This window comes from Xyrauchen texanus, chromosome 39 (genome assembly GCF_025860055.1).
Source record: "Xyrauchen texanus isolate HMW12.3.18 chromosome 39, RBS_HiC_50CHRs, whole genome shotgun sequence".
NCBI lineage: Eukaryota > Metazoa > Chordata > Actinopteri > Cypriniformes > Catostomidae > Xyrauchen > Xyrauchen texanus.
The window spans coordinates 21,255,417-21,282,798 of record NC_068314.1 but is presented as its reverse complement, the minus strand read 5'-3'; the positions used below and the strand labels follow the sequence as shown (position 1 = coordinate 21,282,798).

Here is a 27,382-nt window from a genome sequence, read left to right as displayed (position 1 = left end):
ATTTTCTCAATGCTAAAGATTCAGAGAGTCCACAAGTAATTTTTATATCCTCTTTCTCCTTGCTTTTGTTTCCTCCCTCATATTCTGACCATGAGGGATAATGTGGAGATAATAATAGGGTTCTGCTGAGCTGGTGCCTGTTTCCGCTGAGCAGATGCCTATTTCCTGATCTTTCTGAGGGGTCAGAATTCACGCAGAGATGGAAAAAAGTGTCCTTGTTTCAGCTATGATTGTCTTTCTGTGAGGGCATATTTTTCCTCTGCATACCCAGGTGCCTGCAACATGCAGCAAACATATGAGTGGAGTACTTTTAGACAACTTGTGTTCACCCTCTTCTAGCAGTTCTGGGAAGAGAAACGTTCACATTGTCATCTACACAACCCTCTGGAGATCCCTTTCAATTCTCTGATTAACTTAGTCTTAGTTCCTACAAGAACATAACATTTTTACTGTGAAAATCACTGTTATTAACACCGGTCTTAACGATCTCAACTTGTGCCGAGTACCGATTGGTTGAAGAGACCTAAATGGCCAAATGGTCAAAACACATCAGTTTTTGTGAGAAGTTTCCATCACCTAAATGTGCATTTTTGATTAAGCGTACACTAGAAAATCCACCTCAGTCTATCGTATAAACTTTTATGTGAATTTTGTGATTTTATGAGCTTATTAAGCATTTCCGTTTCAGTTTTTTTTAGTACAAATGTAAAATTTGCATAAAAATCATTGGATGGAAACCCATCAATTATGTTTGAGTAATTAGGGAAGAAAATAACTAACTTTTATCAAATTGATATGCACAAAAATTAATAATGTCACAGAAAGCCAAACTCAACATGAACTTTCTCAATTTAAAGGAATAGTTCACCCAAATTTTTTTTTATTATCTCATCATTCACTCATATTCCATCCAAGATGTGTATGACTTTCTTCTTCTGAGCACAAACAATGATATTTAGAAGAATATTTCAACTCTGGTGGTCCGTTCAGTGCAAATGAATGGTATAAAATGTTGAAGCTCCAAAAGCACATAAAAGCAGCAGAAAAAAAATCCATACCAGTGAGAGTCCAGTGGTTGAATCCATATCTTCAGAAGCGATATGATAAGTGTGGTTGAAAAACAGATCAATAAGTCTTTTTTACTATCAATCTCCACTTTCACTTTCACATACTTTTATTTTGTTTTTGGCGTTTCACATTCTTTGTGCATATCACCACTTACTGGGCAGGGAGGAGAATATATATTAAAAAAGGTCTTTAATATAGATCTGTTTTTCATCCATATCACATCACTTCTGAAGACATTGATTTAACCACTGGGGTATTATGGATTACTTTTATGCTGCTTTTATGTGCATTGTGGAGCTTTAAAATGTTGTTCCCTGTTCGTATGTAAATGGTGAGGATCTACAGATATGACATATTCTTTTAAAAATATTTGTTTGTGTTCTGTTGAAGATGCACATAGTTTCACATAAACTGTTTTAGATTTTTCATTTTTGGATGAACTATCCCTTAAAGAGGACTTTTATTTTTGTAACACATTAGGTATTATTATTGTAATTATTAAATTCGGCATGGAATGCATTACATTTTCATTCTCAAATTTTTACACCACTAAATGATAACTGTACTTTTATGCATCATGAATACGATGTTGTTGTCAGGTACATAATTTTTTTTTATTGCACCCTATTACATTTGTGTCAATACTGTATTTTTTTTTAACAATATACTGTGCAACCCCATGTGTCAATTTTGGATTTGTTGCCTGTTTGGTTAAAGTGATAATAAGAATCTTGATCATGCCAATTTTCCTGGAGCTAGCCTAGTTAGTTATTTTTCCAAGGACAGGTTTTTTGTTTTTTTGCTGCACTGGTATTTGTTGTGATGCTAAAATTGTCTCGTTCTACTGGGCAGATTTAGACATATTCTTGGAAAGCACATGATGGGCAGCAGGCTCTCTCCATGCATGCACTGATGACACACAACACCATGCTCAATTAGCCCTACAGTTGGCTTAATGACCGCTGAGAGTCAAAGACATGTTTTGTGCAGGACTCGGGAAAGAGGTGTGAACGTGGCCAGATTATGATGTCGTCCTGCTCTCTGGGATGTCCCTTTCCAGATCATTACTCAGTTTTTGCTTTTGCAATGTTTCTGTGTGACAGAAATTGTACATTAAAATTTCTTCACATTGCATTCAAGGTACACATGCATTTGATCAGTTTGTGTGTTGCCTAGGAACTGAACCCACTGGCATTGCTAGCACCATGTAGGGTTGCCACCCATCCCATAGAATTTGTGATTGTCCCATTTTAAAAGATGAAAAGTCTTTGTTCTTGTCCTGTATTTGAAGCTGGTCAGATATTGTCACGGTGAAATCGTTCCAGATCATTAATTTAACCTTAATATTCATTATTAATCTTGCCTACACATTGTGAAAAAATGTCCAACTCCAACTGGAATGGAGAACCCGTGAGAAGAGTCAACACACCCGAAAACCTGTGAGCAAGATAGCACAGCTTATGACCAATCATCTCCAGGCACCACTCCAAACAGGGAATCTCTGTCTTATATAGCCAAGGAGATCATTGCGTGCCGGTCTGCCCCATCGGCAATCAGCTCAACCAGTTGCGCACAAAGAGAGAAAGAGAGACATTTCACAATAATGTGACATTAGAAGCCTTTTTGTTTACCATAGCCATCTTAAGCATTGATCATGGTACATTTTTAAGATGTGTGTTTAGTTTGTGTGCTTTTAGTTAATGTGTTCATGCAGTTAGTTGTTAACCCTTTTTCAACAAACACAATGCTCAGTCTCTTTATGTTTGTGGACTGTTGTACCTCTCCATTATTTGTGAGTATTTTTGCGGCCAAGAGCAGCTTGCAATGAGCTCAGAATGACGTTTCCTTTGAGATGAGAAAATGGACAGATGGAGTGTTTGGATGCTGTTGGCTCAATTAGCGCACTTTTCAGTCCTGCTGCAGCTCTCCGTTGCGGACAGCCAGTCCCAACCTTTTACGGTTATGGGGGTTTCAGCCAAACAAGGGCCAGCCTGAGAGATCACTGGAGGGCCAGCATCTGAGCGGCATGCAAAAACAACGCCCTTTTGTGATGGAGCATGATTCACACAGAATGGCGTAGGTGTTAATTACCACCATCTGGGGTTGACCCTCTGCTGATTGTCTTGGAGAACTGATTATCATTCCTTTGTATAGGTCTGCACGGGTCTTAAAGTGGAACCCCTAGCCGTACCCGAGACCGTGTGGCCAGACCCTACCCGACCCGAACGATACCGTCAGATATTATGCCTGAACCTGACACAAACCCGTTTACTATTTCATTTCTTCTCCTAACAAGCACTGCTGCAATAGGCTATTGTGGCATGGTGGGCATGGTCATGTGTCGGTCTGCCTACTCTCTACTCTCTCTGACGCTCTGGCGTGCTCTTTAGGTCTCCCTCCGCCATCACTATAATGACAGACAGGTGATAGAGATAATTAAGGGCCAGGTGACGAGCCTTAACGCTCTACCTCTCCCGCAGACCGACACATGACCACACCGCCCATGCCACAGCTATAGTTTATGTAAGCATATAGGCAACATGGCACAGCAGTCCCTTAATACACAAGAGCAGAAGGGGAAAAAGCATTGCCTTACCGTTTATTTGCTGAAACTTCACCTTGTGCAGAACAATCTGGAACAAAATGAAACAATGCAACAGTCCCCTCTTGGTGCAGAACAATCTGGAATAATATGAAACACTGCAACAGTCCCCTCTATGCAGCCTGAACTTGTTGAATGTTGAATCTTTGTGACACCTGCACTGATAACAATCTAGATACAGCGCAAAGAATGAAACAGAGCACAGGTGTCTCAACATGCGTTTTTGAAAATTAGAATTTCTTTTTAACTTAACACGGTGTTTAAAATATGTCGCTCTTGCGCAAGATGCTGAAGAAAAAGCGAGATGCGGTGCAAATGTCAAAGACATTCATCCAGTATGTGTTTACATAGGGAAATAAGGGGAAAATAGAACAGACGGATGTAAAAACACATTCGGTGTGAACGGCACCTAACTCGTCTCTTCGTGCGTGTCTGTGAGTGAGAGCGCGTGCGCGAAACAAGTTTGGTTATTTTTTCATTCGTTACAAACCCAAACCCGACCCAAACCCGAAGTCCTACTTGAAAAACTGACCTGAACCCGGCCCAAAACCCATCGGGTTCTCAGGTCCCGTCAGGTTGCAAACCTCTATTCCTTTGGGATAGACGATATTTCAGGGTGGAGGTACACCCTGAGTTTGTATAAATGGTTTAATTCTAGAATCGTTGCTGAGCTGCAGAAGGACTTTAGCCCTTGTCATTAATTTGTTTTTAGTTGTCTAGTTGTTGATGCCAGGGGAAGAAGATGGCTCTCTGGGAATTACAACTACTTTCTAATTAACACAGAAGATGAAATTCACAAAGGAGACTTAAGGCCAAATGTATCTCTTCTTTCTTTCATTCTTCCAAGTGCTTCATACCTCTGTCATACCAAATCGATGAGTAAAACTCAACTGGCAACTTCCTCGGCTTGTGTTTAGCTGTGGCTTCGGCTTTCACTATCAGCTCATATCTGCCATTGAGCCATTGAAGCGTAGCCTCGTTAGTTCTTCTTTTGGATCTGGAGGAATAGGGACAAATAATTTCTAGATTTTTTTTATTGTTTTACAAAAATTTGATTAATTTGATATTCAATTAATCTGCTGATTATTCCTTTGACCAATCAGATAAAAAAAATCCTAAATGGATCCAGTGTTTTTATTTTAGTTTATTATACTTCAAATATAATGTGATATTTTTATATAATTAAATATTGATAAAAATATGCATATATTATATAATATATTTTATATTATATATATTTTTATATATTATATGAATGTATGATTGCATGCTAAATATTGTGTACAAAAAAGGTTGAAATCTAAATTGCATATCATTTAAAAAGAAAAAAAGAAAAGAAAAAACTGCCTGCAGTTTAGATCTAATAGGATGACTTAAACCACACAATTGAAATGTCAGGGGGGAAAAAACACAAGCTAAGTGGTAAGATTAACACACATATTCCCTCCTCTGAACATAGTAACATGTTTCTGTAGCCTAATTCTATAAATAACAGGAACTACCATTACAGTCAGGCTTTTGTTCTTATAAAATATATATTGAAGTTTAACAAAAATAAGCGGTAAAGAAGACAGTTTTGCAAAATGGAAATATGTGCATGGCTGCGTTGATAAAATGTATATACATTGTAATGCATAAAATGTGTCAAATGTAACAGAAACAACTCTCAAGTGCATTAAACTGTACAAGCACTCTGTCAACGAACCTGACGCGGCTACCGGCCCACATTAAACTGTTTGTTTATGATCTTCTTTGAAGAAACATAAAGTGCTTCTGTGCTTTGAACAAATTGTGTCGTGGCTTTTTTCTGCTTCAACTCATACCTCTCTCCATTTCTGTCACTGATGGAGCTTCTCCGTGCATGGCGCACATATCTGACTAATAGACAATGAAATGTATTGTCCATTATTTTCATTAACAATTTTTATTGAATTTGTTGATTAAGTCTTTCAGCACTTTTTGTTCTAAATAAAACCACACACAGGTTTTGTCAACATTTTGTTCATGTCAAACAAAGGCTTTCATGCATGCCAATAGCGTGTAAGAATCAATAAATTATCATGTGGCGGTGTCATGTTCAAACTATAGCGTGCGTTGTGTTACCATGTTGGCTCAGCCCAGAAGGGTTCAGGAGAAGTTCAGAAAGGTTGGAATAGATCTAGACACTGTGCGACTTTGTAGTTAGGTTTCATGTAGAATGTGGCACTGAGCTGTAGTCTGTTACACTGGACCTGATCTGACATCCAACCCTCACTCACTCGGCTTAACCCATATCAGCTGGCAGCAGCACATAGAGCTCTGAAGAGTCCTGAAGGGTGAAAAGTTTGCAATCAGGTGAAATGTACTTCAATTTAATGTAGACTTAAATACAGAGATACTATTTATGTAATTGTAATTATCTAAATGCCAATGAGAAAGTCAGTAATGGATAGTTCATTTTGAAATGGCAGCTCACACCTGCTAACTCCCAAGATGCAAACATGAGGCATCCATACATTGGAATGTGTAAATTACCCACAAACATCCACTGCTCTGTTCCTGCTCTTGAGGGGAATGATTGCGGCCTTTGAAGCACAATCTGATCGCCACCTCCCCACCTCACCTACTCTGTCCTGCTTGCTCAAAACTGCCAGAAAGTTCTGCTTTTGCAGACCTTTGATTCAAAACTATCATGGATACTAACAAGAGAAGTCAGAGCAGGCTAGTATAGGTGCTTGATAATAGCAAACAACAGATGTTTCTGAACTGGAAGAATTGGCTCTGCACCAGCCCATAAACCTACTGTTTGTGAACTAAGAACCACTAAGGTTACTAATGCCTGATGCTCATGTGTCTGCACTGGCTGCCAGTATCTGGTACAATTCAAGACACACTTGCTGAGAAAGGCATTATTGCCAATTGGCTGGCCCACTACCTTCAATTCTTCATAAATCCCTCCTCACCAGCCCAGCTGTTACAATCAACAATTTTAGCCTAACCCTGCCCGCCCTCAATCCAAACTAAAGATTCCTGCTTGTGTGGATTCAAAGACCACCATACTTGTTCCTCATTGGTTAAGCAAAGTCTGAACAAATAAAATTCCTGCTTTTCTGAGATCACATAAATTACTGGTAAAAAAAAAAAGGAACTCATTGCTGCCGTCTCTGTCGCATAAATGTTTGTAGGTGTACAGAATCCTGGTCATGTATTTTTCATTAATTTAAGTAGCGACGGTGTAGTTCATAATCAGTGTTGGGTAATGTTACTTTTAAATATATCTTGTTAGAATATTGCGTTACTCCTTAAAAAAGTTACATAAATAAAAAAGTATTTTTTATGGAAAGTAAAGCATTACTTTAATTTTGCGTTACTTTAAAAAAAATTCTCACGGACACATTTTCTTCTGCTATGCTATGCATTCCATACAAATAAGCCATGCATTGCATACAAGAGACATTGCAGGAAATGCTAGCTACTGTACAACACTCATGTCAAAACAGCAGCAAACAAACAGATATTTAGAAATTAGGTCTTCACGGCATATTTATAATAAAATATCAATAACATGAATATGCATGATTTGATTTTCCATCAACATGTCAGCCAATATGAATAATGAAGAATAACCACTGTCTTACTTAAAGCAGCTAAGTCCAACACTTGAACCTGCATCTTATATGTCTTCATATGCAGTGCCCATTGAGTCAACTTGAGATGTTCTTCAGAAGTCAGGATAAAATTCAGTGGGGAATGCCAGACTAACATGCTCAAGGAATAAGTCTGATAAATAAATAAATATTTTTTGCTTAAGTCATCTCGGTGCATGATTGTTTTTGCATAAAGGCACCATTGGTTGATCGTATACAACTTCAAAGGATCATTTTTAATACTACCAAAATGTCATAAAACGGTTTGTTTCATGAATCAAACAACTTGTTTATTATAAAATAAAAAAAATTCTAATACTTTTAGAAACTAAGACATTTTCTCTGAGTACACAATTGATGTAGAACGTTGCTTGCAGCTGATGGTCCAGAGACAGCTTTTCTCATCCCATTCTCTGAGTTACAGAGAGCTGTAACACGGAGCATTATGGCTGCATAAGTCAGTGAATTGAGCGAGAATTTCACCCTGTGTATCATGTCCTGTCCAATGGAAGACTAGTCTTATAATCCCTCTGCCTAAACACGTTTACTGATTTTTTTAATGCAGTGTGTATTAAAATTTGTATCAGTTGCATTTCACTCAACTGAATGTTGACCTCATATTACTTTAAAACATGAAAAGAATATGTCCTGTGATCTGACTGCAAACAGAAACCATGGGGACTCCGTGGGGATCTATTATCACTCTGTCACCTTTCACAAAAGAAAACACAACTAATGCATGACTACTACATGAAAGGGCAAGAAGAGGAGGAAGATTCTGGTGACAACAGATGTATCTCCTAGCCAAGTCTGTCATCTCATCACTATGAAAGAGTGTTTGGAAAAGAAAACCTAACCAGAGCCTGTTGGGATGGTGGTGGGGTTGTAGAGGAAGGGGATCCTGGGAAATGGGCGGTAGTCATGGCTTGGGTTACTTGTGTTTCGGACCTCTCCACCCAGGGGGCTGCACCACACTGCCACCGTCTTCTACTCCTGTGGGCGTTTCAGACACACTGATCTAGTCGCCTCAATAGGCTCAGGTTTCCAGTTTCCCTGCTGGCTGATGCAGGTAGCAGATAACTTTGTCTCTGTGCTTGTATCTTTTATCTCACATCTGGGAGTCTTGGCTGGGAGCTGGACGGTGACTACACTGCCTGCTTTGTCTTGACTCTTGTCATTACACGGCTCAGGTTGCTGGCAGAGCTAGTGGACCTCTACCTGAGCCCAGGAACCAAACCATCATGCACATCCACAAACATGGTTGGCAGTTGAGCATTTCTGGGGGTGTGGCCTGTGTTACCTGGCCCAGTTTAAAGGAGTTGGTCACTGCAAGTTATGTGCAGCACTGATGGATATCTCAGAAATTATCCCTCTGTAATTGCTACGAAAGAATGTTGCTTGAACATTTGGATGGATTTCACTCCACCTCCCAGCTCGATGTGCCCGCATGCCCACGCGGAATGCATCCAGGGTCTATGCATTCATTAGCTTTCTTTGGCTGATCCAAATGTGAGATTGACAAGAAAAAGCTCTGTGATTCAGACACAAGTTTGGCTCAAAGTTTTACAAATGTTCATTTCTTTCACAAGATGTAGAGGTTGAAACCACTTCAAGCAGTTGTGTTTTGTCTTACTACAAATCCTGATCGAGAAACAAAGGCCTGCTTGGCACACATTTGTATTATATGATATTATGGTGTATTTTTTTCAGTGGTAAAATACTTTTTTATATCCCAGTTATATATGCAGAGACAACTGAATGAAAGTAAGCCAAAAAGAGAAAAGACTGTGGCTTTGTGGTGACATTAAATTATTGCTTTTTGTTTGAGCATCCCAACACAGCAACATTGGCTTAACCAATAGCATGTGCTTGGGGTGTAAGGGGACGAGTTTTGGGAAACCTGTTTGAAATTATCATTATTTTTGTAGATCAGTTTGATGACACTAATGGTCTGTGCATTTTTAGCCAATCAGAATCACTCTTTGCCTTTGAATCACATTATATTGGGTTGATGTGTGTTTGGGCGATGGAATTTTGGACAGTGTTGTTGAAGTTCAAAAAAGGTGGACAGTTAATAAGGTTTTAGGAAAAGTAATAAAGAAATCTTTGAGTATCTTATGGTACCTTTAATCCATAGAACACATATACATATGTATCTATGTTTTTTACTTTGGATAGATATTGCATGGTCATCTTACTCTCTCTCAAACATACCCACGCACTCTCAAACACTTTGTAAATGGTTTATTTTGCCATATTTCATGCTGTTTTATTCTCATTTCCTTTTGTTAGAGAGTGCAGATGTTCTGAAAGACCCTGAGCAAAGAGCCACTGATTATACAGGATAGCATTTTCTTAACATTGGCAAAATTAGTGAGATACAGGTTCATCTCTGTGTTAGAGCCACATGTCTTTAAAAAAAAAAAAACTTTCCTAAGAGAAGCAGAAGTACAGAGAACATTGGTTAGAGCTTTTAGAGGGAATGATCAGGCATGAGATGTTTGACCGAGAGAGGTGAATGGTGAGGAAATGGCCCAGGTACTCACGAAGAGAAAGAAAAGAATACATCAAGCCCTTTTAATAGAGGCCGGGCAAGATGAGAGTCTGTCACCCAATCCCTCTCCCGTGGACCGGTGCGGGCTTATAACGCTATTACCCTGCACTTTGCTAATGGTGTTAAAAAAGACAAAGGGCAGGTCAGGGAGAGTGGGACGGGTGATACACTTAGCTCTAGAGTGCATGGCAGTGCCATCATTTTCTGTTTGATGCCCCCTGACAAACCCAGTCCCTTTTTACACAGAGAGGTAGAAACCCAAGAACGGCATTCTCAAAATCTTTTGTGTGTTTGTTATACAAGTGAGAATTAGGTGGCGGACATTAGTGAGTGTGTGTGTGTGTGTGTGTGTGTGTGTGTGTGTGTGTGTGTGTGTGTGTGTGTGTGTGTGTGTGTGTGTGTGTGTGTGTACTCAAGATGAGAGACAATTACAGGGTTTACTGTGTATGCATGTGGGTTTAGTTTAACATGCATTTTTACACACATCAATACACACAAGCGTGCCCTGCTTGGTAAACGTTGCGCTGTGCTCATTTGTTTGTTTGTTTGCGATGGTGTATTTTCTAAGACAGGTGTTTACTCACTTCATGATGAGAGACACAGCAGGTTATCACATTGTGGAGAAAAGCACACACAATCACACTGTGCAGGTCCCAGCAGCACCCTAGTGGTTGCAACATGCAGAGCATGTGGATTTCATCCCTTTTTAATATACGTATTCTGGTAACACTCCATGAAATCCACACTGTGTACAACCCAAAAGTGATTGCACATGGCTGAGGTAAAAAGGGTTAATATGCCACTCAACCCTTCTGCTTATTCTCCACGTATCACCGCTTCATGCATGTAAATGTTTTCAGAATGCCACATGCATGTTTCTTTTGGAAAACGAATGGGAAACAAAGACTCTGCAAGTGCATGATTAATCAGTTGCCAGCGCTGTCCGTCAAAACTATGATTGCTCAAATTAGTGGGGAGAGATCGGCCAGTCAAAGCCAACAGCTTTCAGAATTGTTTAACACTGTCTACAGAGCAGAGGACCCCTGAGATGTTTGACTTGATCACGGCCTCACACATGTTTTTATTTTGAAATAAAGTCAAGCTTGAAGGACTGAATATGTGTTATGGTATCCATTCAGTAGTTGCTCTTGATTAAAATGTCTTGATTAGAATTAGAGCCGATTTAAATGCCAGTTGGACCTAATATTTCTCTCAGGATTGATGAAGGCTTCAGTATGGAGAAAAACATGCTGTCCAGAGGGACTTGACTTTAAGCTGCTGTTTAAATGATGCTAAATGTAAAGTCCTGTGTGTTTAACCTTACGAGTGAAAGCTGCCAGGTTGCAGCAGTGTAGGGAAACAGGTTTACCAGATTTAGCTGGTTTACATATTCTGAGAAAACCTCTCTTTGTGGACATCCTCAAAGGTAATAATTATTCATAAATAGGGTTTTGTTTTGTTTTTCAAAAAAATGCTTATGTTTTATTTTAGGGGTAGGGTTTGGAGAGATCTGTCAATAGAGTTCTGTCCTCTTCTAGATAAACGTGTGTAAAAATGTATTTTGTTCCATAAGTTTCTGTTTTGAAAGTGTGTGTTCCTGAAATCTCTGTTAATCGCCCTGTTCTTCTATAACCACCCAGAAACTACTGTTGAGTTTTGCTCTTTCTCTCTGTCACACACACACACACACACACACACACACATACACAAAACACAAGCAGACCTACAAAAATGCTCCTTTTTGCCTATTTTCTAGGCTGTTATCTTTTGCTGGATTTGGGAGCAAATAGTTTATTCATTCAGAGCAGTGCATGTAGAAAGTATGTGTATTTTTACGCTGTGTTGTTGAAGGGATTCTGTGTGTTGTGGGTGTGATATTTTAAGCAGTGTCTGCATTGTTGAAGGCAGAACCGTGTGTATTGTTTTAAGAAGTGCGTGTTTTGGGGAGTGGTGTAGCTTCTCAACAGGCATCTGTAGGTAAGAGAGGGAAGTTTCTTAGCCATGCCATTAAATCTTGGAAGCCTCATTACACTCACTGTCAGAGCTTGTGGTGAGCTGGGAACCAAACACATACATGCAAAGTAAATACCAAACATTGTGACAGACATCCTTTCCTCCTAGCAACATAATGCATTTAAAATAAAAAATAGTTGGGGAAAGTTCATTTTAAAGACAGGATCATAAATATGTTATAAAATAAAATCAGAAATTAGAATCATTTAATTATTCTGATCCCTGAATCATAAATCAAATTCTGAATATCATTAACCTGGTCTCATAGAATCATGTTACTATACCTACAATTTTTTCTAAATTATTGTAATGCGGCACCTTGGAGTTACACCTTGGAACTGTTGCGATTAAGTGTAAGGAATCATGTAATATGTGTAAGGAACCAACATGAAAGACATGAAAGACACTGATGTCTGCAATCACATCATCGATTTCTGTATGATCTCAGACATTTCTCACAAGAGTTATGCAATCCATAGGAATTTTCTATCCTGATACCCTTGTGTCTATGTTTATTTCTCCTAAGGAATTTTTTGGAGAAACATCTCAAAACAAAGTGATGCTTCACTGAAACTTAACTGAGAAATCCATTAATTCTCCTAAGCTAAAATAGATTCCTCTGGGATGCTCAGAAACATTGCATGGTGAGCTTGTGAGCAGATGACCCAAGTTTGAATCCAGCTTAGGGTCATTCTGAATCTCTCTCCCATAATTTCCTGTTGCTTCTATAATTCCCTGTCTGATTAATGGCAAAAAGCCCAAATAATAATTAAAGAAAAGTAGATTTGGTTTAACTAAAATGGTACAGTCTAAGAAGTTATTAATATATGCGTACATACCAAAAGGATGTAAACTTATATCAGAATGGCCCTGTTAACACCCCATTAGACTCGCGGTATAATGACAGACAGCAGCCCTGCTTTCAGCTGTTCTCTGAACATGCTTTTGATGATAGAACACGACTTTGTCAGCTGTTCTTTCATTTGCTGGACTACACTGGCCAGTTCTATTTTCTCCCAGTCTATTTTAGTGACTAAAATGTCTTACACAAGACATAAAAATTTAATTAAAACAGGAGGCGTAGTGTTTCTGTGAGGACGTAACGCTTTTATCTGACTGCTGCCACCCCACAGCGGCCCACAGTAAATGAGGACGCCATGTGAGGGGGAGATGAATGTAAACACAGACTTTATGTGAAAAGAGAACACACAGCGCCTGGATAATTATGTTGGACACACCGACCTACTCGCCCATACCTATAACTAGACATTGGTGCAAATGATGGTTTAAAAGAATAACTCATTCCAAAATTAAAATAGAAAACGAATTAGAACAGTTCACCCAAAAATGAAATTCTCTTATCATTTACTCACCCTCATGCCATCCCAGATGTGTATGAGTTTTTTCTTCTGCAGAACACAAACAAAAAATTTTTTAAGAATATCTCATCTCTGTATGTCCAGTCAATGCAAGTGAATGGTGACCAACATTTACAAGCTCCAAAAAGGTATGAAGGCAGCATAAAAACAATCCAATCAGTTTTGGGTGAGATCAGACCAAAATATAACTAATTTTGCACTATAAACCTTGACATTAGCAGTCTCCTTGGCAATCATGGTTTCAAGCTCGATTGCACTTCCTAGCACCATCAAGCTCTCTGTGCATACATCAAGCACTAGGAAGTGTAATGGAGCTTGAAATCATGATTGCCAAAACATGATCTAGAGACTGCAATGGCCGGTTTATGATGTACAGTGTGAAAGGAGTTACATTTTGGTCTGTTCTTACCTAAAAGCAATTGGATTGCTTCGGAAGACATGGATTAAATGGATAACTTTTATGGATAACAATGTTGGTCACCATTCACTTGCATTGTATGGACCTACAGAGCTGAGCAGGGTTTCCACACATTATGGAAAACCTGTAATTTTGCAATGCAGTTTCCCAGTCATGGAAAAGTCATGGAAAATAAGAAAAATATCTAAATGTCCTGGAAAAAAATAAATGTTCCTGGAAAATATTTCAATATAATAAAACGGTTTGACTGTGTTGCTAGCAAGGTTTTTGGTACATGTACAAACACATGGTAACAATCAGGACTCGGAAGTCAAATACACAAACTGCCGGCAGCTACGGATTGAGAAACAACAATAAATGTTAAGGATTCTTACACCATTGTGATTGATTACAGCACCAGCCAATCGTGTGCTAGGCAATCGCAGTCCAATCGAGGCAGATCTCTTGATTGGTTACAACTACAAACGCGCATGCACAGTGAGAAGCAGCATTCATGAAACTTTTCATTCATAAAAAAACTGAATGACATGGTACATGTACTGACCAGCTGAATGAGAGCAGCATGTTGTTAGTTTACTTCAGTATCAGCAAGTGAGTCTACCTTGTTCATCATAGAGAGAAAAGGGTGGAAGAGCTATTAATGTGTAAAAGCATTTATAAATGTTGAGGGGCTTTCACATGACTCGCATCATTGAAGTCTATGAAGTGATGCGTAACCTCGGCTCCAACTTCTCACAAGTTTTTGCCTCTCAAATGGTCTTTGAGAGTACCAAGATTTAAGAAATATTTCAAAACTGTCTAAATTTATGAAGAGATGAACATCGCAAAATGATTCAGTGACTCACTCGAAGCACATAAAAGCACACTTGTTTGTCGCCACCTAGTGGCATTTCCAGTAGTGGTCACTAAACTAATCAATTAATGAAACTTAACAAATTTGTGAAACAGAAGCAAGCCACACCAAAGTACCCTTTATGCAGCAAATTTTGTAGAGAGCACTTTGAAGTGTGCAATGCATACAGACTATATATTTATTGAAATAAATCACAGCTTTACTGGGATTAAAAATCACACAGGACCATGGAGCAAACTGATTATCTTGATGTGAGAAACTACTATCAAAAAACACAAAAACACCTAAATAAAAGAATGGACGCATGTGATTTTGCTTAAGGATTTTACTTGTTGGGTGCATAAAATGTCCTGGAAATTTGTGCATCAAAAATAGTGGGAACCCTAGCTGAGATATTCTTCTAAAAAAATGTGCTTGCATTCTTCAGAAGAAAGTAAGTCATACATGGGATGACATGAGGGTAAGCGATGAGAGAATTTGTTCATTTTTGGGGGAACTATTCCTTTAAGTTGAGTTATTAAAGAATAACCTGGCCACTTTTTCCCATGTAATTAAAGCTAGTGAGGACTGTGGCTTAGGTACCCCTATAAAAGTATTATAAATGTGGACAATAAAACTTGTGCAGTATATTCCAAGTCTTCTGAAATAGCTTTGTGTGAGAAACAGAAACAAAATAGCTTTGTGTGAGAAACAGACCCCAACTTTAATTCATTCACTGATGATCTGCCCTCCAGGAGCTATTAACTGCTAAGATCGGATCATTGAGTCAGTGGGTTGAGAACCGGAACTCTTTGATATCTGAATGTTTTTGTGAAATGGATAAACCGATTCATTGAAAAGATGAGAGTAAAAAAAACTATTTGGAATGACATATGAGAGTAAAGAGTGACAATTTTAATTTTATTTGAACTTTTCCTTAAAAAGAAAAACAAAAAAAAAACATTACTCTTCCTCTCACACAAAGCGCACATGTGTTTTGTCCCCTGAGGCATCTGACCCAAACTTTTTCTTCTTTTGTTTGTTTTATTTTTCTCAACCATCCCCCTGACTTAGTTTTCTAGCACTGTCTGGACGTCAGCTGGGATAACATTTGCATAGATGCTGTGATAGAAAAATTGCTCAAACAGAGTTGGAATAACAGGAGAGATTGCAGGGAGAAGTGGAGGGAGGAGGGGGCCGTAGAGGTCTCGGCGTCTGCCTGACATAAAGAACAATAAACATGTTCCACATGGGGAGAGGTGGTCCACAGACCAAGCCCAAGCTGAGCATGTGGAAATGGGTTCCAGACCCAGAGCTGATGATACAAAGGGCCATTCTCACACACATGCATGTGCATATGAACACTCTTAGACACACACACATGCAAAACTCCTCCCAACGTACTGTGAAACCCTTAATAATAGAACCAACCTGAGCATAGTTGCCCTCATCATCCCAAAATTCACTCGGACTGACCATACACCCCTGCAGCACGCCCGAGGTGATGAGTCTCCAACCGAATGGTGCTGCATTTGAGGGAGAATTACGCCTGGAGTGTGTGAGCCTTTTTCCGGGTTATTAGTTGCCTGTTTTTGGCCTATACTAATATGACCTGATCATTGGTTAATTGCAGAATAAACACACATATTTGTTTTGGCTGCAGCTCAACTCACAGGTTCAGTATAGACAAAGCCAACAGCCTGGCGAAGTTTTAAACAAAACACAAACTCATTCCTGTTTGACCTGGTAAAGTTCGGCAAACTTTACCATCTGCTTTGTGGCAAGATCTGGTGAGGAATAGAATTAATGACTTGGCTCTGATTGTAATGATTTCAGAAGATAAAAAAGGCTAAGTATTGATTGTCTCATTATTGGGTATCTCTCTCTCTCTCTCTCTCTCTCTCTCTCTCTCTCTCTCTCTACTCTCTCTCTCTCTCTCTCTCTCACTCTCCATCTAGACAGCTGGCCTGTCTTTATCCAATAGTGCAGAGGTAGAGTAAGTTACACCCCCTCCTTCTACCTTTAGTGGTTACAGAAAAACAAGCTGTCAATATTTAATTTTTAAAACAATCAAACTCACTTTTCCACTTCATTATTCCAATTCTGAAATTCACATCATTGCTTGAGGAGACCAACATTCAGAAATCGGTGGTTCTTATCTTACACATCTAATCATAACGGTGTTGTTTGCACCGGCCAGGAGCCTCTAAATACCACAAAAAATCACGGTTTCTGTCTTATCTGATCAGCTTGTTTGGTTTTTAACATTTTCCATTATAGATGCTTCCTGCTTTAGGCCTGGAAAACAGACTCTACAGGCAAACATTTATGAAAGGAAGTTCTAAAATTTGGAACTGAGGCTCTCCGGCCAGACACCACCGTAAATCACTGTACTTCAAACCCTTTCTTTACCGCACCGCCAGGAAAGTTCACCCAGAGAGTCACCCTCTTTCTAAACATGCCGAACGAGAGTGTTTTGGTCTGATTAATTTAAGTCCTGTGACGATGATAGCAGCTGAACAACGAACCAAAGACTCAAAATCCAGAATTGGATTTCAGTTCATGTCTGATACTGTGAGAATACTTTTTCTCAGGATAAAAATATGAAAAGCAGTAGACTTCAAGTCTCCACTCACTCTCCATTTTATTACATTGAAATAATGGAGATATTAAAGAGATTCCTTTAATGATTGGTCAAAGTGCTTTATGAAATTTTCAAAAAGGTTCTTATATGACATTAGGCAGAAAAACCCTCTTTGGTTCTGTAACCTTTATTTTTAAGGATGTAACCTGTAATGAAAATATCACTCTGTGAAAGGGGGGCTACACAGCTCATTTACAGCTGATGTGAGATCAGTTGTTGATGTATCGGCAGAGCGAGAGAGGAGTTCAGGGAAGTCTGATCAGGATTGCGCTTGGAGGACAAGGGGAAGCGGAGCAGTAAACTGACTACACTGTGATTTATGAAGCGCGCTCTCCTAACTGCATGCATTAGCTCTCTCTAAACACTCTGGGCTCACTTATTGATATTTCCATCTGTCATCTCTCCCCCTCCACCACCCCGTATCCACCAGCCATCGGCTGTAAGGTCATTTTTTACAGCGAGATACTTTTGAATAAAAAAAGGAATGACGTGTTGCCTCAGTGTGTTGGACCATTTGCCCGACTCCTCCGCATTTAATGACATCTAGTAGTGGAAGCGGGGAAGGGGCAATGCTATCGATTTATTAAGGCATAATGCACCATATGAATCTGAAAGAGAGATGCCTGACCCGCGGAATGTGTAGTAATGATAACGCACTTCACATTAAAGGGCCGCTAACACATGTTTTTATGGCAAGATAATTAAATTTAAAGCTCCGTAAACATCAGTAGGGTCCTATGGCGAATGCCTTCTCTCATTAATCTTCTCTCTGCTCTCAATATTGTTTACTGGCAAAGCCTGTGATTAGAGGGAACCTGACAAAAAAACAGTAAGCAAGGAAAAAAATTGAGTGCATACATATCCAGAGTGAACCAAGTATTTTTCACTGCCAGGGAGACAAATGTTTGGTTGCTCTGTGCTGAGGAGGGATAAAGATGAACATGAGGTGTTTTTTCAAGATGCTTTATTGAGCTTGTTGGCTATGAGGTGAACTAGGAGAGCATCACTGATGTAGTCCATGTCGACTGTAATATAAGCATGGGGGGTTTAAAGTATTGCTGATGGATAAAGAAGAAAGTGGCACAGAAAAAGGAAAAGAGATCAAGTCAGGCAGTGTAAAGGGGGTTGTTCTCTGGGCCACAGTGATAAGGGAAGTAGACGTCTGGAGAAGCTTTGTGTGCTGCTACAGCTGGTGTTTGGCCTGGCTTGGCCCTTTGACAGTAATTCCAGTCCTAGATTAGCTGTCATTTGATGCCAAATCTCATTGCAAATCCCCCAGTCTTCTGCCCCCTCATCCCCAGACTCGGCCCTGTTCTATCTTCCCTCATGACCCCCAGTTAAAACAAAGCCATGTGATTTTCTGAATAATTTAAACCTAACAACACAGCCAACAATGTAAAGCAACATTTGCCTTTTCTTTGTACATCATGTGATTTATTTTTTTTCGAGGGAGGTCCTATAATTTGTTTTAAAACTAGACTGAGCACTTGGTGGAATACTACTTGGCCAAAAATATGTGATCACCCACCTCTAATTAACGGGTTTGGCGACTTCGGCTACACCAATTATTAACAGGTGCATGACAAATCAAGCAAACAGCCATTTAATCTCTGCAAACGAAAAAGTTTTCTGTAAAATAGAATGTTCTTGCATGACAGAGACCATATGCATAAAGACATGCTTTACTGAGTCTGGCGTGGAAAATCTTGACTGGCCTACACAAAGCCCAGACCTTAACCCCATTAAACCCCTTTGGGATGAATTTCAATGCCAATTGCAAGCTAGACCCCATCTCCCAACATCAGCCTGACCTCACTGATGCTCTTGTGTCTGAATAAAATCAAATCCCTGCAGTCTAGCGGAACGCCTTCCCAGAAGAGTGGAAGCTGTTACAGTAGCAAAGAGAGGACTTCCTATTAATCTCCATGGTTTTGAGATCAAATGTTCAAAAAGCACTTATGGGTGTGGTTTTCATGTGTCCACAGACTTTAGACCATGTAATTGTAAAATCCTTGTGTTGTGGCTTTTGTGGTCCTCAAGCATTTCTTTTGATTTCATCTAGCCCTTGCTTAACTTTGATATCCTGCTAAATTGGAGGAAGTGTTCTGGTATGGGTTCACATAGTGTGAGCACTTGATTTGAGCTTGGCTGCCTTGTGTTTGTAGTGAAGATGCTTTGATGGTGTAGAGAATGAAGGATGGAGCAGGTGTGTCAACCACACTGGTGACAGTCTCTTTGCTGAAGCCATTAGATCTTATTAATGTCATCTTCACACTGTGAAGAGAAAAACATGATCTGAAAGACTAATGTACACACATTTTGCTGTGTCTATGTCTACAATATACACTCTTTTCTTGCCAGGTAAAAATAAAATGTATGGTAAGCAGATATTAGCTAATGTTAGACCATAAACTGACCCAGTTAAAATGAGATCCAGGTTTGTTGGTTGACAGACACCTCAGTTAGTGTAATAGTCATGTTTTTCCAAACTTATGACTTTCTTTCTTACTTGATACACAAAATGTTCAGGCAGAATGTTAGCCTCATATATACCGTTCACATCCACTGGATCTTTTTTCAATACAATGAAAGTCAATTTTGACTGAGGCTGTCATATCAAAATGAACATTCAGCCTCATTTTGAGTTTCATTTAAGAAAGAAATCCATATGGGTTTGGAGCAACCTGAGAGTCAATGATGACATAATTTTCATTTTTGGGTCAACTATCCCTTAGAGAGTCCAGATACTTTTTGGGTCCTTATGGTCCATCTACACTTGAAGTCACAGTCCCAGCGAAGGGGCTGCAATTTTTGCACCTTGACTCGTACCTTCCTGCAGGTGCTCAATTTGTGTCTAAATTGCCTGGCCAACAAACTAATTTCAGTAGAGCTGGGATGAAGCCAGACTGTGTGAAAACCCTTAATGAAGTCTCTCTCTCTCTCTCTGAACCCCTGTCAATCTCTTCTCATCCACCTCCACTTGGTCATTCCAGTCAGTACGACCCTCAGCACCAAGTCTCCCCTACCAATCCCACCTGTCACTGACAACATAGAGAATATCTCCACTATGAGTGACAGGAGCCTCTAGCAAATCTCTTTTGCCATTAAAGGATCTAATTTGAGGGAGTTTTGTGTTAAAATATGTAAACTTTTTGAACTTCTGCTTGTCATAGTAATAACTTGTTTGTTTCAAATGGTGCAAATGCAGTTGTTGCAGGTGTTTTTTCTCTATTTTCTCAGATTCTTGCATGGTGAATACACCGTGGAGGTGGCCATCAATGACTACCTGGACATCTACTGTCCTCACTATGAGGACCTCCTTCCTCAGGAGCGCATGGAACGCTACATCCTTTACATGGTCAACTATGATGGCTACACCACTTGCAACCACCACACAAGAGGCTTCAAGCGCTGGGAGTGCAATCGCCCACTGAGTCCAAATGGGCCTCTTAAGTTTTCAGAGAAGTTTCAGCTGTTCACACCCTTCTCCCTGGGCTTCGAGTTCCGACCTGGCCATGAATACTACTACATCTGTGAGTAACCTAGTTCTTTACAGTTTCGTGTTGCCAGACCTTTAACCAAAAAAAGCGAATGGTCTAATGAATAACATCAATGCTTATTATTAAAGTGCCCACTTAGTCAGGAAGAGCCATCTAAATAGCATATGAAGTGACAAATCGCAGTTGATTTGAATGCGCTGTTTGGAGTTGGGTTTATTTGAAATAGATAATAACACAGTTATAGATCTGGCATGCAAAATACTAAATTTCTCCGACAATTGTTTCATCCTCAAAATCACTTGCTGTATCAACATGGTGCATAGCATGACTTTGTTTCTAGGCAAACTTATAAAAAAATTATAATAAATAAATAAATAAAAACATGTTTCCTGCCTTCAAGGGCACATAGGAAGCACTTACGTAAATATGAGTTGGGCATTTGGTATTATGACAGGTCTCATATTAAACAAAATATTAAAGAAGTCGAACTATAAAAAATATATATGACGTCAAAACTATTGTTCTCTTATGCCAGTGATTAATCAGAAGAGAATACTCCTGCAGTACTTTTACACAAACTATGTGATATATTAAAGTATGTATGAAAAAATATAGTTCATTTAAATAACAAATTATTTATAAGTTTGCATAAAACAAACTCCAAAGAGTGTCATTAGTTTAAATTAGTTGACTATAAGCTTTCATATTTCATGATGGCACACCCCTTCAGACGTCACAAGTCGGCAAATAGTGTATCATCTAGAATTCTGAGTTTCATACTGATAAATATGACTTTGCTTCATTCATGTGCTCAGAACTCATAATTACGATATTTCTGACTTTGCTTGAAGGCTGCATTACTTCTGTAAGTTGTTAAGTCAGCCAATCAGATTACAGCTTGCCATATAATCAGTGAACAGACTGTGGGTGGTCCATAGGTAATCCCACCTGATGCTGAGACTAACTTCTGTCTAACTCTCATTTTTCAACTCCAAACCTGTCGTCTGCTCTTGTTTGTGACCAGGTGTCAGTATTGCCCCAGGGTGCAGTCATTCACTGTACTGATGGCTATTGGGTTACAGGAATTGGGTTGTAAAGAGTAAAGGAAGACTTGATGAGGATGCCCAGATTTCACAACAGACTCTGATCAATAACATGTGCCACAGAGTTCAGTCTGCTCAAGTCTGTTATGTGGTCTCTAGGGACATATGGTTAAAAGAAGAAATAAAATACAGCATATGCCAGTCCTCTGTAAATGTTTCTACAACATGGTTTATGGGTCTGAATGTACAGTGCAACTAAAACTCTAAATTACAGGTTACAGTTTTTGAATTTATATGCAACCCATTTAGAATATTGTTTGTAAATGGTTAGTAAACAATGACTCATATACAGTAATAGAGTTTCCCCTGAATAAATATAAGATTTCTGACATTTTTCTCTCTGGTTTCTCTGGTGCTTGTTTTTGAAGGAAGTTTTTATCCAAATTTAAGAAGATAGAGTAAGCAGAATTGGACTCCACATTGGCAAGAGTTTAATTAATATGTTTTGCTTCATAGTTTCATTCACCACACAAAACATTGTCCACTTTCCAACTACTGTTTGCACCAGCATGCATTAGCATGTGTTACATTTAAACAATTTCATAATGAAGTAATAAGCCAGTAGGGGCTGTGCATTTTTGCTGATTTTACCATAAGTAAAAGGTGGTCTTAGACGTGAAGCTGTACCAGTGTTCAATAAATGGTTAATAATAATTCATACATAATATAATGCATTACCATTAGGGACACTGGAGGAAAGCACTTATCTTTTGAATGTTATTTTGATTGTAAACCTTCTTATAAGCAAATTTCAGTGATATCTGTATGCTCGCCAGAAATCTGCACCATGCCAAGTGGAACACTCTTTTCTTGTGTCAGACATTGTAAACAAATTAAAATAGTTTGAAAATCAATTATTAATGTCATTTAAATGTCTGACATTTTCTATTGTATTAGTTGAAGTCACATTCGGGGCAGAAGGATCCACAGAATTTTATTATAGCAATTTGTATGTCTGGAAGTGTAATCAGGCGGAGTCTGGGCGGAAAGCTCGGTTCTAACCCTGAGATCCCCTGGGTCTGCTTCAGAGTCATTTAGTAAAGAGTTTGGGTGTGTCCTGATCTCTCCGCTTGATGAAATTGTAAATTTGTTGAATGTGATGCGCACTATTAGCTGCACACTTTGTCATTCTGGGTGAGATAGGTGAAAAAACAGTTTCCAAGGCCATCGTGCGTAACTGTCCAAATTATGCTGATGGTTAAATCATATTTAACAGAGGTATCCTGAAGGGGGTAATTGCATCCGCAGCTTCTGGGGTTCCAGACATTACCATTTTTTAAATAACAACAGCTAAAAGCCATTAGCCTGGACAGGTAGTTTTTTGGCTGGGGATGTCGCCCGACAGGCCTGACATCTCGTCCTCTGGAGGCAGCCCGCCCATCGACTCAAGGTCAGACTTTTGTCTGGCCGGATGGAAGGAAATTTAAAAAGAATTTTACTCTCTGTTTTATCCCCCTTTTTTCACTTGCATGACAGGGGGGAATTTGCCAGGTTGCATCTGTCCCTGTTTCACTAATGGTCCTGTGAAAAGTGTCCTTTGGCCTGATAAAAAGGGCTCCCGCTGGGTGCAGGCAAAGGGAAAAGGCTTAGGGCAACACGCAGGATGCATTAATGAGGCAATTTCACCTCTTTTTTTCTTTTTTCTTTTTTACATTAACTTGTGCTTTTTTCTGTGTGTGCATGTGTGTGTGTTTATCCCAGCTTTGAGAATCAGAGAAGGTACTTTGAGAGGAAAGTCTGCATGTTAAAAAAGAATGCAGCTTTTCATCTTAAAATAATGCAGCTCATTAAGTAGAATAGTATGATTTTTAGCACCTGCCCTTCCTCCTTAGCATGTCCCGAGTTGCTTTAAGACACCTTCACACTAAAGAAAGCTTTGACTGAGCTTTTGACGGATAGGAATGGATAAGCTTCGTTTTGAGTATGGATACAGCTAATTCGATTTACGAAAGCACAACTGAACCCACCTCTCCTATATTCTGTTTGGTCAACGGATATCAACATTAGAGTGCAGCAAAAGCTTAAATGTTCTGAGTGATGGAGTGATACTTTTGCAAACCCTAGCATTTTTCCTCTACATCTGATGCATCATCATAATTGAAATCAATGAATTTGCAGCATTCTCTGATTGCAGTGCACCTAGTACAGCCCCTTTCCCCTTAAACCTGAGGTTCAGAGGTTTTGGGCTCAGGGGGGACATAACCTGTAGCTCTGCCCCACACTAAATCACTCCCATTGTTTGTCAAGACACCTGATCCTAAAAGGATAGTCACACAAATTGCTCTTTTGAACGCTAAAAGCACATTTGTCCTAATAATCGGTTTGAGAAGTCGTTTTTAATGGTTCATGGCCATCTGTTATCTGTAAGAGCCAAAGATTTAGAGGCCAGAAAAACTGAGCTGACTTGAGGATGAAAATCTTTCAATGCTTAGAAGAGTGGTATCAACTTTCACTACCCGAAAAGAAATATAATCAATAATAATAATAACTTTAATCAGCACCGGTAAGCACCTGTTATAAATGGGTTCTGGTCTAAATTTTCTCAGCCTCATGTCATGCCAAGCCTGATTGACTTTCTTTCTTTTGTGGAACACAAAGGGATACGTTGAAGAAATATTCCGGGTTCAGTTTTGGTTAGTCTTAATCAACAGAATTTTTTCCATGATGTTAATTACCACAAAAATACATTTGTACTTTTTCCTTTTCTTTAAAAAAATAAAATAATAATAATTCAAAGAGGCACTTATATTGGAAAAGAAAGGGGGCAATCTGTATCCGTTAAAATACTCACTTTTTCAAAATATAGCCACAAGATGTAAAAATATGTGTGCTTAAATGCTTTTAGTTTGATACATTTATGCATTTGGCAGACGCTTTTATCCAAAGCGACTTACAGTGCAATTATTACAGGGACAATCCCCCTGGAACAACCTGGAGTTAAGTGCCTTGCTCAAGGACACAATGGTGGTGGCCATGGGATTCGAACCAACAACCTTCTGATTAACAGCCCTGTGCTTTAGCCACTACGCCACCACCACTCTGATACATTTTCTTAATAACATTTTCTGTGTAAAGTTATATACAATTTTACAACTTTGTTGCCATTACAATGTAGTGCTGTAAACAAAGAACAATCAAACAACTGTAAAACATCTATTTATAAATCTTTACAGCTAAAATAAACTAATGTAAGTTAGGTCTGCACCTAACGATTATTTATTTTTATCGATTAATCTAACGATTATTTTTTCGATTAGTCGATTAATCTAACGACTAATTTGCGAGTTTTTATTATTATTTCTTGATTAATATAACAATTAATTAACCCAAAATAAATATAAAAAACTCGTCTCATTAATATTTCAATATTTTAATCAATTATCTTCTCTTAAACACAAACAAATGTACAAGAAACAAAGTGTGCACTGCAGGGCATTATTCTGCAACAAAAATAGCCCTGTTTTAACTGGTAATCTCCATTTTACAGTCCAACATTAATTTTATTTTGGAGAGATTTTATTTTGCACAATGTTTTGATATTCCTCCTGAAAGTGACTTGAATTTTACATTTGTTTCATTTATTTTGTTGTAGGATTGCTAAATGTAGATTACTTAAATTTTATTTTGGAGTGATTTTAAGTAAGAACTTTCGAGTAATTCGAGTAATAAAAGTAAAAGGAAAGTGCAATCTACATTTAGCAATCCAACAACAAAATAAATGAAACAAATGTACATTTCAAGTCACTTTCAGGAGGAATATCAAAACATTGTGCAACATCGAATTTAGCAGTCCAACATAAAATTATGTTACTGTAAAATTTGTGCAATTTGAGTAAAACTTAAATGTTTTTCTAACAGGAATAACATAAACTTGTGCATTCGTAATCAACTCTCAGTAAAATAAACATTTGTAACAAAACAATTTAGGAGGAACAAGGTAGGAACCTAATAATAAAAAATAGGGGTCACGATTGTGAAATTTGGCTGAGAATTAATTGTCAAACCAATTATTGTGATTATGACTATGATTACTGTTTTAGGACTATGATGATTAATTGTCTGTTTTAGATGTTTCACGAATATGATGATTAATTACCATACACACTCTATGTGTGCTTCATGCACACAACAAAGTCATTTATACAAATTTAGCTTGGGTCATATAATAAAATAAGGGTATATGATTTCCTTTTCAGGCTTCAAAAACATATGAATGACAGTCAAATAAAATAATAAAATAATTCAAATTATATTTTAATTATCAAAATATGTCTAAATAACTAAAATATATCTCTCTTATTTGTCCGATTTACTTTTGATCCATTGGACTTTCAATGTTTTGTTTTCTTTTGCTTCATTTGTAACCCAGGTAACCTGTATAGATATTATATTATATTATATTATATTATATTATATTATATTATATTATATTATATTATATTATATTATATTATGCAATAGTAAAATATTTCTGCCTTAAATTCTTCACTTTCACACATTATTTTAAGGCTCTCTGGTTAACTCACAAGCCCTTATTTCTCATGAAGGATGACTTTGAGATTCTGTTTCTTGCATTTGATCATCTCCACAGAAATAGAGCAGGACATCTCCTCTGTCTCACTGCATGTTATAACACTGCATGAATAAACCCACAATGAACACGGATATTTGACATTACATGGCCGTAAAGTGAAACTGCAGCGCTTTGCGTTCACAAAACAAATCCGTTTATACCATGTTTATATTTTCACTGGAGTTTTGCATTTTGTAGACGGCGTGCTCATCAGAGCGCTTGAGAAGTGGTTCATCTTCACACACTCTCAAGAGAGCTGCTCTTGTGACGTCCGTGGTGCGGTTCCCTGAGATGTTTGAGTTCAAGTGAATGAGACACCAGTGCTTTTTCCTCCACGCTCACTGGCGAGTGAAATGTTAAAATGTACTTGTCAGTGGCTAATAACAGACGTTTTTGGTCGCATAGTGCAAAATTTACTATAGAAAATATATTTTTAGTGACTACTACTAACAGAAACACGTGTTGTAATACTATATCATGTTTGGGTGGGGACAAAAAGTAAATAGGACTTACGGTGCTGCCGTCTTGACAAGCGCTCCGTGATGCTTTCGCTTTAAGTGTTCGTTCATGGCGGTTGTACGGCTGTGATAAGCCATTTCCAATTTGCATATCTTACACAGTTGGGTCTCCAGCTAAAATACTCCCTCACTTTAGATCACCATTGGCAAGTTTTTTTAGCTGCAGTTTGTTCTTCAGGGAATCTATGCTTAAACCGGGTGATGCCATTTTAATTATTCCATTGCGACACACCGATGCATGTTATGCAAATCAACGTATTTCTGTAATCGATGACGTTGATGAATCGTCCCAGCCCTAATGTAAGTCCATTGAAAGAATTATACAGTCCACATTTCTCCATTTATATCCTCCAAAAATTGGCCCCATTTACTTCCATTGTAAGTACCTCACTGTAACCTTGATATTTTTTTATTTATTTTTTAGAAGAGTAGGGATGAGTTGAAATTGCTTTTTTTGTGGTAATCAACATAACGCCATAAATGCTGTTGATTGAGCTTAAATTGTATTAAACCTGGAATATTCCTATAAGCAAAATGTTCATGTTCCTGTTT

The 27,382-nt window shown here is 38.5% G+C and overlaps 1 protein-coding gene across 1 annotated transcript in view; it reads left to right on the top strand.

Annotated features, from left to right (window-relative positions):
* Window positions 1-27,382, top strand: part of LOC127632849 (ephrin-A2-like) — a 147,728-nt gene that overhangs the window by 106,982 nt on the left and 13,364 nt on the right. The window contains exon 2 of the mRNA XM_052111655.1: window positions 20,377-20,669. Within this exon, the coding sequence (XP_051967615.1) occupies window positions 20,377-20,669 (293 nt within the window). The remainder of the gene's footprint in view (window positions 1-20,376; window positions 20,670-27,382) is intronic.